The 16,222-nt window shown below is 38.5% G+C and overlaps 1 protein-coding gene across 2 annotated transcripts in view; it reads right to left on the bottom strand.

Moving 5' to 3' along the window:
- The window catches only part of AP2B1 (adaptor related protein complex 2 subunit beta 1), a 128,421-nt gene that overhangs the window by 46,716 nt on the left and 65,483 nt on the right, over nucleotides 1–16,222 (bottom strand). Inside the window, exons 14-16 of one of the 2 annotated variants that reach the window (XM_039222627.1) lie at nucleotides 13,064–13,256; nucleotides 1,269–1,310; nucleotides 266–412 (exon numbers count right to left, since the gene is read on the bottom strand). In XM_039222627.1, coding sequence (XP_039078558.1) covers nucleotides 266–412; nucleotides 1,269–1,310; nucleotides 13,064–13,256 — 382 coding nt within the window. The remainder of the gene's footprint in view (nucleotides 1–265; nucleotides 413–1,268; nucleotides 1,311–13,063; nucleotides 13,257–16,222) is intronic. The other variant, XM_039222628.1, reaches the window with a different exon arrangement.

Genomic DNA, 16,222 nt, shown 5'->3' with positions numbered 1-16,222 from the left:
CATTGTTGCCAAATCAGACAATATTTCTACACAAGAACAAAATACAAATATTTAATATTTCCAATTTTAAGTCCAATTATAAAAATGGTTAATGAGGATGCTACAGTGCTTCTTAGTACCAAATTTTAGACCACTTTTCTCTTCCTCTGAAATCCTCTAGGACAAAGAATTCAGTATCCAAACCTTGGATTCGGTATCAGTGGAAGTAACAAAAAATGTCAAGTAATTTGGGTCTTATTCATTAAGAAAGTATTGCTTTACTTACAGCTTTAGGAGCCATATATCCACCAGGTGCCATGCCTATCCCTGTGGAGAGTTCAAATAGGTCGTTCAAACCACTGCTGACCACAGCAGGAGTAGGTGAAGGAGCGAAGGTTGCAGGCACTGATGATGGGATGAAGGACTGTCCCACCTGCAGGGAAAAAGGGAAGGGCGGGGGGAATCAGGAAGAACAGATTAATAGCCCTTAACCTGTTGCTCTATATTTTAGTAGTATTGATGAAACAGTAAGAACATACCATGATTATAATATTCTTAGGAGCTGAATTAGTATATTCTTTGTCCTTTTAATCATCACAGTTTTTCATCACTATAATTTACAAACACTCTTTATAAGTTCTATCAAGAGAGAGTAAACAGTAGGGCCAGGAACAGAGTGACCCAAGATCTCTTCTGTTTGTTTCCAATTTTAGCTTCCATGATTCTGTGCAAAAGGCCTACAGGCACCCTAATGAAGGGGGAATCTGTTTCTATAGAAAGAAGAAGCATCGAACTTAGAAAGCAGTTCTAGTTCCACTTGGGTGCAGACAAGTCTTACTTTCCCATTTAGACATAAATATCTGGCAGGAAATTCTCCTGGGGGGAGATGGATATTCATACCTCCAAACTCAGTCACTTACGAGGAGAGTCTCCCTCTGAATCCAGCTGACTCTCTCAAGTTCTTTCTAGATGACACTAAAGAATAAGAGCATTCTCCAGTCAATCAAGATGGGAGGTTCCATTTCCTTTAGCTCTTTAATGTCAGGAAGACAAAGATCTCTGTAGACACCAGAGCACCAGTCCCTAAAGATGTCCCTACACCACATGTGGTGTACGCCTCTGAAGATTCCAAGTAACCCTATACTACTTTCTACTCTTCATATACTTCTATAGAGGTTTTGGTGTACAATGCTAGATAGCAGCGGTGGCTGGTCTGAGAATGTGTACATAGGAAAGGCATCAAACAGGGGGCAGCGCATCCCATGGTGAAAAAAATGGATGGCACTTACTGCCGGACTTCCTCCAATGCCCCCGCCAAGGTCACTGCCAAGCTGAAAGAGAGAAGGAGAGAGAGGAGAAAGAGGTAGAGTTCATTTAGCTAAGTACTAGATGCCCATATAGAATCTGCAAATTGCTCTACCAAGTTGCTAGGAATACATGCTATTCAACTTGACTCCCAAAGCCTAAAGAAATTCTAGATTGCAAGGAAAATATGTCCTAGGGGAACCGAGTAGTGGCACTGATGGTGTGTGGGAGTTCTGAGAAAACTTGGAAAGAAGATGGAGCTGGGACATCTCAGGGATGTTTCAGATCCAATCTTCCCACTGGGGTACACAGGCATAAACCTAAACGAAGTTAAAGAATTTATATATTCCAAGAAGCTCTATCTCCAAGGAGTAATGTTTTGAATGTGTTTTATTTTTTCCTTAAAAGGAAATTTAAGGGAGGAGAAAAAAAAAAAAAAGAAAAGCAAAGAAAAACTAAAATGTGCTTTGATCTACAAAACCTGCTGTCCCACTGAGAAAGTGGGAACCAAACCAGTATTGAGCAATTTCAAGCTTCAAAAATTATAGGTGGAACAAGAGTTTTAGAATTTAGAACTTTCCTAAGAAAGAAAACAGTTGGGAGAGGAAGATACCCTATCTGGGGAGGAAGTAGGAAGGCATGCAATGCTTCAAATCTCTTTCACAGTTGACACTACTAAGGAGAAATGCTGTGATTAATTTGGAGATCATTTAAAAGGATGCTAACTAATGGAGAATTAGATGGACTTAATTAGCTAGGTGACGGGAAAATAATTCCACATGGTCTTAATCTAGGCTTTTCCACCCTCAGGACACTGATATAATTCACCCTGAAGTTAGTCTTCCATGACAAAAGCGTTAAAGAAGAACAGAAGCTGAAAATAGCTGACATGAAGAAACAGAACACAGACACACAACTAACAGTGCTGTTTAAAAACCAACTACCACCTTTTTTGGCTATAGTTCCACGTTTGCCTCTTCCTTAGTTCTCATCGTACATTTGAAGTTCTTCTCTGAATCACCAAATGCCTTGTCTACTCTACAAAACACTTCCCTTTATTATCTGTCATTTAGTGGTAGAAACTTGGAAATCTCTGTGCTGTGGTTATGTTAAAAAATAAAACTGTACTCATTTTCAGGATTTGAGAAAGAGGATTTATCTTCGCAGTGAAAAAAACACATGAAATGGTGTTGCCAAAAGCTAAAAAATACTCTATATTGAAAAACATGGAGATGGATGACAAAATTCTGTTTCTACCACAACAGAAAAGGGGTTAGGCAGGTGCTTCAGAACTAGCATTAATAAGCATCCTCTGCACTAAGTTACAGAGCACTCTAAACCTCAAAGAGCCATTTCTAGAACCTGATTCCTAAAGATTACTTAATGGTTGAATACAAGCCAAAAATGAACATGTGTAAATAAATAAAAAGGTCACAACAACTAAGAATTCAAATAACTGGAAAAGTCTAAAGCAAACAGAAAAGATAGTACACACCTGCTTTCTCCCTGGTTCTGGAATAGCACACATCTGTAGCATGACATCTGAATACCACCTTTTATTCAAACAGACACTTATATAATATCAACTGGATACAAGGCACTATGGGGAATGTAAAGATGTCAGGCAGTGAGGGGAATACATAGATGAATAAAACCCAGACTTTGCAAACTGGCAGGAGAAATAAAACACTAATGCAAAAGGATACAGAATATACTAAAGCAAAAAAGAGAAGTACTGAAGGGAAGAGCCTCCTTTTGGCTGAAAGATAATGAAAAGCTTCAAAGAAGTGGTAATGTGGGATTGTAAAAAGGGGGAGGTTATTTCCCATATAGCATGAACAAAGGCTGAAAAAGCATGAATAAAAGTAGGATCAAAAAGAATGAGTAGTCCAATTAGACTGAGCACAGGGTAGATATGTGTAAAAAACAAAAAAAAAAGTCACAGAAAATAAACTTGCAAAGGCAGATTGATTACAGGAGGTTTATAGAATAAAATCCAAACTTTTCAAGAGTACTTCAGTTGGGTTCTATCAACTATGGCTTTCAATCTTAGATACACAATTCAATCAACTACCTATGTGTGTATAGTGGGGGGCATTAAAAATATACTATGCTTGGGTTTTACACCCCATCCCCTGACCCCTAAGTAGTGATTTAATTGTTCTGGGGTGGAGCCTGGGCATCAGAATTTTGAAAAGCTCTCCTAGTGATACTAATGTATAGACAAGGCTGAAAATCAATGCCTTAGAGAATTAACTAATATTTGGAATCAGAAAAGATCTGTTCAAAATGACTTTTGGGGTGCCTGGGTGGCTTAGTCGGTTGAGCGTCCGACTTCGGCTCAGGTCATGATTTCATGGTCTGTGGGTTCAAGCTCCACATCAGGCTCTGTGCTGACAGCTCAGACTGGAGAGCCTGGAGTCTGCTTCAGATTCTGTGTCTCCCTCTCTCTCTGCCCCTCTCTACTTGCTCTTCTCTGTATCTCAAAATAAAAAAAAGACATTTAAAAAAATTACTTTAGAGCTAACTCTGAACTGGCTTGACCTTCTGATGGGCTTATCTCTTCTTCCCCTCAACTGGTTCTCCTCCCCTTGGCCAGGCTTACAATCCAAGCTTAAAAGAGGGAATTCTTTATAGACCTGGTTGGCACTTGGCAAGGAAGAACACACACTGGAAGAGAAACAGTGGTTTCATGCAATGTGCTATATTCAATAAAAGGCATTGTCAAAAGGCACACACTGGTGGTATTATTTCCAAAAGAAATAAAGCCCATTTACAGTCCTTATTTTCTTAGATTTCATTCTTATTATCTTTGAGTGTAATATGAACATTATCTTAGCCAGATAAGATCTGAATGTACTTTCCCAGTCATACTGCTTATCAATTTTATTCAAAACCACTGAAGAAACTGAAAAGCAACCCAAATCCTCCCGTGTTTATGTTCAGTATATCAGATACAACACAGCTTCAACCCAGAATCAAGAACTCTGATCTTAAGAGACAGGATCCAAAGGGTATCAAGAGACACACAGCCACATATATAAAGGTTCACCTAACAGGGCTACTATGTCCAGAGAGCAAAGGGAAAGGACAGCTTCAATACATGTTCTGACTAGCAAAACTGTAACTTACTGACTTTATTCAGCATTTTTCCTTTTGACTGAAAAAGTTCCTATAGGGGAGGTTATCATCCTTTTCTTGGAAAACATGACAAAGGTGATAGCACAGTGATGGGCAGGAGTGACTAAGAGATGTCAATGAGGATGGGAGCTAATTACCCAGTGAGTGCCCTCTCTTGTCTATGGTGACAAGCAGGATGATTGCAAATATTAAGAAAAACAAAGAAGAAAGCTGGAAAGCCGAATAAAATTCAGAAAAGTTCTTCTCATGTTGGCCTGAACTAGCCATCAACCATTTTTCAGTTCAGTTGTTAGTATTATCTAGAGTCAGCCAAGTTTAATCTATCCCACCTTACTTATCAGGTAGGGTACAAAATAAGCCAAAATAGGACTTGTAAAAATTTAGTAATATTTGTTATCCAAGGAGCTGGTGGGAGCCAAGTGAAAAGGGTTAGGTATGCAGGGCATGGCTTTAATCCCCATCACAGGTGTCTAGATACTGTGTTTTAAGTATCTCTTGGAGCTAACCACTTCCCACAGTTCCCAGGATTGTCTTACTTACTTCATTTTCTCCATGAAGGCAATAATGCCAGCTACAAGGCAACTAGGATAGATAGAGGAAAACGAAGAAAGGAGAAGTGCCAATTTCAGCAAAAGAATATTTCAAGTGCTGCAAAGTGAGAATTTTCCAAAAGGTTTATAGCTGATACCCATGTCCAAATGGTGGTATGGTTAGTGAACCAAGCCATAGTGGTTTGGTTCCCTGAGGTCCTGATCTAAATCATAGTAGCGGTAGTCATTAAATGGCACTGAGAATAATACTAACATTTGGCTACTGTCAAAGATGGCCACTTTACCATCCCTGAAGTAGCACTGAACTGGGATCAGTTCATGCTGAACTACATAATAATGTATCCGTGCAATGTTAATTGGATGGAAAGCAATGATTTCATGGTGATTTACTGTAACTTATGGGCTAAAGGGATTTCAGAATTGTTATATGATCTCTGCAGCAGAGCCAGGTTGGACCAAAAGTTTTAGCTGAGTCTCCCCACAACTCCAGTTCAGCTAGATAGCATAAGAAAACACCCTCATCCAGGGGCGCCTGGGTGGCTTAGTCGGTTAAGCATCCAACTTTCACTTAGGTCATGATCTCGCGGTGCGTGGGTTCGAGCCCCACATCGGGCTCTGTGCTGATTGCCAGCTCAGAGACTGGAGCCTGTTTCAGAGTCTGTGACACCCTCTCTCTCTGACCCTGCCCTGCTCACGCTGTCTCTCTCTCTCTCTCTCTCTCCTAGAAATAAATAAAACATTAAAAAGAAAAGAAAATTAAACACCCTCATCCAATGGCAATATGCTACAATAGCAAAAATACAGAGGGAGAACTCAGAACTAAGGCTCTAAAGGCAACAAGTCTACCCGGCTCCAAGAAAAGAAAAAAAGTCTTTTATAAGAGGGTTATCAGCTGAGATGGCCACTAAATAGACAAAAAAAAAAAAAAAAAAAAAAAAAAAAAAAAAAAGAAAAGAAAAGAAAGAAAGTCCCACAAATAATGATCACAATTATCTCCTTTCAGGTTAGTGTATCTGGCCAGTCCAAAATATACTGACCTTCTTCTAAACCTGTTGTGCTGAGCATCTTGAGACATTCTTTAATTAGAGGTGCAGATCTTAAGCTCAGACATTTCTTTGCTTCTGTCTAGAGTTATTACCTTTCTTACTTAATGCTTTTCAGAACTGATTTAATTAAAGGGAGTCTAAAGGAATGCTCACTGATAGCTCTGTTATTATTAAGGAGTCAAAATAAAATGATGTAAAAATAGTATACAGTGATTTCTATCACAAATAATAAAATTTATACCAAAATCCTATTGGTGTCAAAAACATTAGCCTGTGTTTTTCCTATTAGGGATTTTAGAAAGCACACACCATCTCCTAGGTAAAAGTGTAATTTTCAGCTGTTTAGCTGCCAATGTTAATTTGATCTTCAAAAAGCTATTCAGAAAAGTATCATGAAATACAACTAAACAAACTGGTGAAAAGGATCTGTAACCATGCAAAACCTATTAAAGAAACTGATGGCTAAGAATGGACCGGATGTGGAATAGTGTAAGAATTGAGATCCCATAAAATCATCAGGAGACTCATTAGCTTGACAGAAAAAAGGGCTTTGATTATCAACAGAAAAGTAGAGGGATGTAGCAGAATACTTCCTGAGATGGGATACGGAACAGAATGTGTCACTACCAGCCCTCAGCTCTGCCAGAACCCACTGAGGAGTACAGTAAAACTCCACAAGAGATGCTCTTCATCCTGTCTCATTTCCCTTCACAGTACTTACTACAGAGTTGGTTGCCATCTCTCTTCCCCACACCAGAACGTACACTTACAAGGACTAGACACAACTATATTCCCAGTACATAGAATAAAGTCTGATATAGAATCAGCACTCAAATATTTATTCAGTGAATGAATGTTCTACTAACCATATAAGTAGGGATATGAACAATATTACCTTTTGGGAAGACAATTTTGAAATGATCATTTTATTGGAGAAAATTATCACAAAATGGACAGAAGGCTGACAAAATTGTTTCATCAACTGGCCTAGAGCATCCTATTGGCACCAACATTTCTGACACACAGGAATAGAACCAATTAGGGAAAAAAAAGGACTCAATCCCCAACCTGAGGCCAAGGTCCTTCCTAGAGAGGAAGTGTATTATTGTCTGAGCAGTTCTGATAGCAAGTTTTCAGCAGAATGCCCTGTGCATCATTTATTTGCTCTGATAGCACTAGTGGTTTATATCACAGCTCACTGCCAAAGAGATGAGAAGATAGGATTTTGTGGCTCTGCTTACAAAGAGGGTAAGATGAACAATCTGTTCCTTTTGCTGCAAGATAGATACATGAACTTAATCTGATCCTTGTTTTCACAAATGAATACACTTCTACAGTTTTTCTAAAGCTTTCATGTGCCTCCTAGTGGCACGTTAGCCCAAACTCCTATACCCCGTGTACCTCGGACATACAATGAGAAGAGGCATAGGGCAAACAAGCCTTGTGCTTTATCTTAAACATTCATCCAATTTTACATTCTAAGCCTTAACACAGCAGTGTTTCGTCTGTGTTTATATTCCTTACCATCAAATAAGAATGACACTGCAAGACGGTGAACCAAATTTATTCTGCAGCTATAAATGCATCCTGCATTCTGCTGAGTACTCCAGACTGTGTACTCCTCAGTTAGAGAAGGAACAAAGTTAAGTGATACTGGACTCTATTCTAGAAGATGACAATAACAAACTGAAAGAATCACAGGATAGCCTTGGGTTCAAATCTTGACTCTGAGACTTACTTGCTATGAAAACCTTTTCTATAAAATGGGGCTCAATACCAATTTCCTTGCACAGTTATTTTGAGGATTAGAAATTGTAAGAGTTCCAGCACAGGAAACTAGAACAGAAACAGGAACTCAGTATTGAGTAATTATTCCCCCAAATTGCCCGAGGCCAGCCTTGGTCAAATCTACACATTGATAAAAAGACAGTGGGGTTACAGAAATCATACTGAACAATTTACCATGCAAAACTGGGCTATAATTCAAAAACCTCTCCACAACACCACCAACTCTAAAACTTAAGCTCTTTAACCACTGCAATCTTTTCCCGAGGAAGAAATAGGAAGACGCAAAGCTATTATGTAGTAGCTAGTATGTAGTCCTGTGGGCTAAAAAAACCTAAAATTATCACTAAAATAGTTCTTAACTTAAAATTTCTGAAAGGCAAAAACAAAAGAAACAAGGTGGGAGGGCACATTTATCGCGGTGAGCACTGAATAATGTAGAGAATTGCTGAGTCACTATATTGTACACCTGGTACTGATAAAACACTGCAGGTTAATTATACTGGAAAAAAACCACAAATATAGAGTGGGAGGATTTGAAAAACATACACTGGAGTTAGGAAAAGGCTGTTTCTCCTCTATCCTACACTGTTCCAGCTGGGCACACTGAAAGGACATTTCTCTGGCAGGAAAACCTTTGTCAGCAAAGAGAAAGGGCATAATGCTTCCTTCCCATTCTTCATGTACAATAGCGCCAGTTATCTAAATAGAATAATGCACAGCACCTTGGATGAACAAAAGGCTATAGTTTAGCCAAGGTCTATGCTGACATCCTGAAAGTAAAGGCAACAACAACAACAAAAAATCAAGATTCAGTTATTATTACTTTAGTGATCCTCATAGATGTCAGACTTACCAGCAAAATGCTGTATGTAGGAGTTATGCTCATGGGCGTCAAGTCACCTGCTAACACTACACCAAACCAGGATTTACACTGTCAGAAAAGTCACACTACCCAGAACAAGCACTTTCTTAGATTTTGTACAGAGGCACCGAAAGACCCATACACGATTTCTGAAACTAAGGAACAAAGACCCAAGTAACTACTTTTGTAAGCTTACATTTAGATAGTATATTATCCTGCTTTACATCAACCATGAAAGTTTCAATATAATTCACCCAACATCAAGGTGACAGTTAAGTTTATATTAACAGAAGGAGGAAACTATCTGCAGAGTTCAACCAAAAGGGAATATGCTAAGGCAAGCAGAAACTAAAAATGAGGTTATTTCAGTAAGGAGAGTGAAAATATGGAGGAAACCCATTTTGACTCAAGTATGGTGATGAAAAAGCATTATTTTTTAAATCTGCAGCTCTGCCTAAATCAAAGATTTTCAAAGATGCCTGCCTCATAAATAAATAAATAAATAAATAAGAATCAACTAGGAGGCATGGTGTGTTTGTGTTTAATGTTTATTTTTGATAGTGACGGAGAGAGAGAGAGAGAGAGAGAAAGCAGGGGAAGGGTGGGGGGATAGGGGTGGACAGAGGATCCAAAGTTGGTTTTGCGGTGACAGCAGCGAGCCCGATGTGGGGCTTGACTTCATGAATTGCAAGATCATGACCTGAGCTGAAGTTGGATGCTCAACCAATACCCTGGCACCCCTGTGTGTGTATTTTCTCTATATCAAAACAATATCCCCAGTCTTCTTTTGGTTTAAAAATCATAGCTGTTAAGGGTCACTGTTATTGATGGAAGAAGGCTGCAGTCTTCAGGTGTGTTATGGCAAATAAGAATAATAATAATGATAAACTGGTAAATATTAACAATTCTAGAAAAAGCCTCAATTCACTAAATCTCAAAATTTTGTAAGTGCAATAATCAAAGAAGGTAAACAAGACCTAATGGGAGGATCACAAGAATATGAAAAGAGAAGAACAGTAACATTCTCTAGTAAATACCAAGTTTTAAGACAGAGGAACAGAAAAATGGGAGACAATTCAAAATATAAAAACAATTTCCAGTCTTCAATTATGCAAAGTGAATAAAGGTAAAAAGAACCCTGGGACTGAACAACTAAATCTAAATTGGTCAAATCAACTCCTGGCCAATTTCTGGTAGGCTCAACCACCTAATTGCAAATCATAACAGAAAAATGCCATGGTGGGGAAGGAACAGAGGTAAAGTCAGAGACATCTGTTTTTATAGAAGGCACTGAAGAGGTTCACCAGAATACAAATCTTCCGTGGAAACCACTGTCTGGGCTTAGAGATCAATTTTTAACATCTCTACCTAACTCTATTCAGAACTTCCTTTGGTTCAATGTTCTGAACCATGGATGTAAAATTACAATAACTTGGGTATCTTTCCAAAATTACCAGTGTCTAGGTCCTGTCTCTCAGAAATTCTCCTTAATTGCTCTAGGGTTGGGCCCAAACACTGATAGTATTTTTTTTAACATGGTACTAATGTGGGACTAATTATGCAGGTGGAGTTGAGAACCCCAAAGCTTAAATCAAAGGTTACTAACTGCCATGCTTCATGAGCAGCACACCACTGACCCCTATGGGTAGGGTTCCATCAGTAAGCAATGAAAAGAGCAGCAGAAGCACTGTAGAGGCCTTGCTGACTGCCCTTCTGAAGTCAACACTAAGGTAACAAGTGCTGCTTGCCAGGTGAACACATAGCTCTAACCCAGGCCAAATTTTACACAGGGATCTGGGTCAAATTCTAACACTCCTAAGGAATGCTATTCATCCGAGACAGTAAAAAGAAGATCCTTTAAGAAATTAATTTCAAGAGTTTCTATCCCTCCCTCAATTTGCGGCAGAGAAGCCATTTCCAGAAGTGTGTTTACTACTGAAGTCAAGAGAAAAAGGCATCGAGTTTACCAACAGCTACGGTTCAAGCATCAAACTGAAGTGGTTCAAAGTGAAATTCTATGGCTTTACTATGCAAAATCTGACGCCTGGACCCAGGAGCTTGTTAGAAATGCAGACTCCCAGGTCTCACCCCAAACCAACTTTATCAGAATCTGCCTTATACAATATCTCCAGGAGATTTATAGGATTTATATAGATTGACATTATAGTTTGAGAAACATTACTATAAGGAAAAGATTCATTCAAGAAACAGTACTATCTAAGTAGATTAAGTAAAAACTTTGAGGACTCTTTTTCCTTTAAATTAGATGACTTACACAAGAACAATAAAGCATTTTAAAAATGCCATAGCACTGGCTGTCTTGGAAACTCATCTTCCACACAGCCAAGTTTAGGCCTTCTTTGTGACAGTCTCTTAAAATGATCTTAGTTCTCTAAGTGAATATGTATTAACCCCATACAAAGCAAAACTTTTACTCCTTATTTTAATTTCTGAGATATATTTACATCACAGAATAAGTTGAAAACCACATGACTTTTTAGGGCTATAATACCAACTATACCATTGTGAATACTGAAGTCAGCAAAAGGTAAAATAATAGAGTTACATAGGAACATTACTGGGCCTACACAGCAAAGGCTATGGATTTATAAATCCAAATGGAGAAACAACATACTCCCCACCCCCAAAAGAACATCTTTTACCAAAAAGAGAAACAAATAAACAAAAGGCCCATGTGTGACTTCAGCTACTACAACCTAAAAATCTAACAATTTTTCTATTTGAAGTAACACTTATGGATAGCTAAGCAAAATATAAGGAGAAAACTCACTGGCATTAAGGGCCAGCAACTAATATAAGCCACACAGAAATAACATGTCTCTTTTTTTCCCTGCTAAAGTGGGTCAAGAGCAGAAAATCCTGAGCCAGACAACATTAAAATAAAGGGCCTCTTTCTCCCCTCCATCCTTCAAGCTTAATTTCTTTGTCATTCTTAGGTTCAATGAATCCATTATGTTGTCGGCCATCAGTAGGCTGCAGGGCATAAACTTGAGAAGGATATAACATATAACTTGCAGGTGGTTTGTCAACAGAACGGGAAGAGCTATTTCAGTGTTTATGTGGGATTTCTGGGAGTCTCCGTGATTGTTTCTGTAGTCACTGATTAGTATCCTGAGAGACCCCAGAGACTCCTCTGAGTCTGCATGGAGGCTATACAGCCATGCAGAACGACCACATGTGGAAGCTATTTTTATATAATCAGTCAACTCCACTCCTTGAAGACAGGACTATGAAAAGCAAATGCTTACTTTACCAACAAAGGCAATAAGGAGTGCTACCTGCATCCCTATGATCTGGAGTCCAGCGCTTTGTCAGTGTGCAGACTCTGAAAGCAGTGACTTTCCATGAGTAAAATGCACAACCCACAGAGATAGGGCTGTACCCCTATTTTCTCACACCCTCTGCCAGCCAAAAATTAGACGCACCTGTACTAGCTGGCATAAATCCCAGACATAATGCATTATGTAATCTCTGAGAACATACATTTTCCTATCTATGGCATGTCCTCCAATTTCTCATGTTGCAAAATAAGTTTGTTTGGGCTTCTTTACATACAAACATGTGCAAATGAGCTAAAAGAGTCCCTCTAATTCCACCACAATTAAAAACCTAGTTTGCAGGGAGCCATGTGATGTGACCTGTTATTTTTCTAGCCTTCGCTACACAGATTGAAGGTCATCCTTAATATTTCTCAATTATCTTGTACAGCAACAAAAACTAATTTTAGTTCCCACTGGTAGCACATAGTCACAGATACTCTGGACATTGGAGCCTTTTATTATTAGAATCCTGGAAGCTAATTAAATTGGAAGTATGGGTGGGAGGAAGATGGGGGGGCAAAAGAACCAAGTACTTCCCAACTGTAATAAAGGTACATTTTTTACACATACGGCTCAAATGGCTGCCTCAAAGCCTTTCAAAATTAGGGCACAAGCCAATTAAAAAAAAAAAAAAAAAAGCCAAAGGTTTGAAAGCTTCAAGGTAAAATAATCTCTCTGAGGTCATTTACAATCTGTTCAGGGAAAAAGGAATTACAGGGGCTATCCAGAGTTAAGAAGCAGGAACAATAATAAGCTCTGGAAAAGATACTAAATATTAAGATTGCTGAACAACAGGTTGGCTAAACATCACAAGTTCTATTTAGAGGCAGGGCAACAAAACCATCCTGTGCAGGTGCAAATGTGCCCCATACCAATTAATTAATTGAGGGTATCAATTAATTCTCTGAAGACAAATAATCCTGTCCTTTATCAAAGGACATTGGTCTGCTCATCAAGGAAAGGTCTGATTCTAAAATGTTGAATAATCTAAAGCTTTTTATAGCACATCAAGAATTAAAAATAATGAAAAGACAGAAGAAAGATACTCACCAGACTATCTAGACCTCCTCCCAAGAGATCCACTGCACCCATCTGCATGGAGGACACCTGTGGCACATTGACTGGGGGACCAAGGTCAAGGTTTAAAAGGTCTCCTAGAAGGTCACCTTGAGAGGGGATAACCTGAGGCTGCTCCAGGTTGGTGGCAGTGGTGGTGCCAACAGGGCTGTCACCTGCATCAGTGCTGGATTCACACACACAAAAGAAAAAAGAGAAAAGTCAGTTTCCCCCAGGACATAATAACAAGGCAACAAATGAACGTCAAATCTATAAAACACAAGAGGGAAAAAACCTCTTATTTTATAATTATTTATTAATATACACAAAGAGATGACAGCAATTCTTATTTTTAATCAAAATATAGCTGCTAAAAGAAAATAAATGTATACTATAGAACCTCATCTGTCCATTTTAACTGAGCACCTACTCTATGATGTAGCACCATAATGAGAACCCCAGGGCAATATTTTTGTTTTAAGTTTGTTTATTTGAGAGAGAAAGAACGCAAGCAGGGGAGGGGCAGAGAGAAAGGGAGACTGAGAATCCCAAGCAGGCTCTGTGCTGCCAGCGTGCAGAGCCCAATGTAGGGCTTGAACCCATGAACCATAAGATTATGACCTGGGCTGAAATCAAGAGCTGGACACTCAACTGACTGAGCCACCCAGGCACCCTCTGGGGCAATATTTTAAAAAAAGGAAAATATATGTCCTGTCCACAATACTCAAACAACAACTAAAAGCAGCATTTACAAAATGACTGGAAAGTACATTCACTGTGTAACAGAAGAACTGAGTATCATATGAGCATCTACATACTGACAAGATTTAGATGCAAAACCAGGTGGGGCTGATTCTAAATGCTTCTGAGAATGGTTTTATGACTAGATTTTGAAAAACAGTTAATGGGGAACTACTAGGGAGAGACCTTCCCAAAAGGAAAAAATGGTTTGTACAAAGGTACAGAAATGAACAATCTGACAACAGAGGTGGTGAAAATATTATATTGGCAGAACAAAGGACTGGGATTAAGATTTTTGGGAAAGAGAAAATGAGAGAGATAAAACTTTGGAAACTAGTCTGGGAAGTTAATTTTTTGTGATAGGCAATATAGAATCACTTTGATTTGTTGCACAAAGAACTAAAAAAGTTATAGACACATTAACAGCTAGCTGTATAGAAAATGGACTGAAGATGGGAGAATAAGCATGGGGATCAGTGAAGAGTAATCTAAAATGCTACAGCAACCACACACAAAAATAAAAAGTAGTGAGCACCAAGAGATTATAGGTGATGTTGGGTCAACTGGATAGCTGTATGAGAAAAAATGACTTCACTCTTATTACCTCACAAAATGAAACTTGAAGAGCCACAGCAAACACAAATGTGAAGCAGAAAACCTAAGACAGTAACTTGATGGCCCTAAAGTGGACAAAAGTTTTTACAGAAAACCCTAAGTATAAAAGGAAAAAAAAGTGATGACCTGGACTTCATTAAAACTGAGAGCATCTTTTCTTCAAACATCACCATTTACAAAAAAATGAGACTTTGTCTCACAGACTACAAAAAGATATTTGCAAAACATGTATCTGACAAAAGATGTGAATCCAAATCACATAAAAGATTCCTAAAAGTCATTCAATCACTAAACAATTTCTACAAAGAGAACTCGTTAAAAAACAGGGAGAAGATCAGGCATGTCACAAAGAAGGATCTAGATAACTATAAGTAGAGGGTCCTCTACTAAAAGAGGATCATGTCTATAAACATGAAGAGGGATTTAAGCCACCTCTACTCAACAGAAAAATACAAATGAAAACTAAAACAAGGCCCTGCCACACATCCACCAGAATGGTAAAATTTATTAAAATGACTGACAATCCCAAGTGCTCCTGAGGATGTGGGTCACCTAGAACTCTTATACACTGCTAGGAGGAGTGTTATTTCCTGATCACTCAGGGAAACCGGCAGTGTCTCGTATAGCTAGTATACACCTATTCTATGACCCAGCAATTCCATTCCTAGGTGTATATACAGGAGAAGTATGTACATAAGTCTACCAAGACATACATAAGAATATTCATAGCAGCTTTATCCATAAGAGCTCCAAACTGAAAACAATCCAAAGGTACATCAACCGGGGAAGATATAAATAAATTGTGGCATGTTCGGGCAATGGAATACTACATACCAATAAATAGGAACATACAACTCATGTTGTATACATAAATCATACAGCTGACTTATATCATGTTCAAGAATAAGCAAGGGATGCCTGGGTGGCTCAGTCAGTTAAGCATCCAACTCTTGATTTCGGCTCATGTCATAATCTCATGGTTCATGAGCTCGAGTCCCATGTCAGACTCCACTCTGACAGCACAGAGCCTGCTTTGGATGCTCTCTCTGCCCTGCTCTGTCTCGTTCTCAAAATAAATAAACTTAAAAAAAAAAAAAAGAATAAGCAAAATTGTAGTGATGGAAGTCAAAACAACAGATATCTCTGGAGAGTGGGTATTAATGGCAAAGGGACATGAGAAATCTTCTAAAGATGCTGAAAATATCTGATCAGGGTGGTGGTTATCCTTGTATACAAATGTAAACATGTGGTGAGCTATACACTAAAAGTTAGTACACCATTAACATTACTATAAATGAGGGGCATCTGGGTGGCTCAGTTGGTTAAATGTCCAACTTCGGCTCAGGTCATGATCTCACAGTCTGTGGGTTGGAGCCCAGTATGGGGCTCTGTGCTAATAGCTCAGAGCCTGGGCCTGCTTTAGATTCTGTGTCTCCCTCTCTCTGCCCCTCCCCCGCTTGCTCTCTGTCTCTCAAAATAAAATAGAGACATAAAAAAAATTAAAAAACATTTTTTAAAGATTACTATAAATGATTTATCAATTTCAAAAATGGGGAAAATTGCACAACAAAATTCTAGGCTGAAATGGCTTCACTGAATTTTTCCGAACATTAAAAAAATAAATAAAACCAATCTTAGATAAATTTTAAAAGAAAATAGAGAATTACAATTAAAATCTGGAAGTAGTGCAAACTGCTTATTCAATATTAAGTGTATTTTGCTAGGCTTGATAATTTATTGTCATTTAAAAAAAATCCTTATCTATTAGAGACACCAGTAAAATACTTATGGGTGAAA

Source organism: Hyaena hyaena, unplaced genomic scaffold, assembly GCF_003009895.1.
Source record: "Hyaena hyaena isolate Hyena2069 unplaced genomic scaffold, ASM300989v1 scaffold_1167, whole genome shotgun sequence".
Lineage (NCBI taxonomy): Eukaryota > Metazoa > Chordata > Mammalia > Carnivora > Hyaenidae > Hyaena > Hyaena hyaena.
The sequence above is the reverse complement of the archived record's forward strand: the minus strand, read 5'-3'. Positions and strand labels throughout refer to the sequence as shown.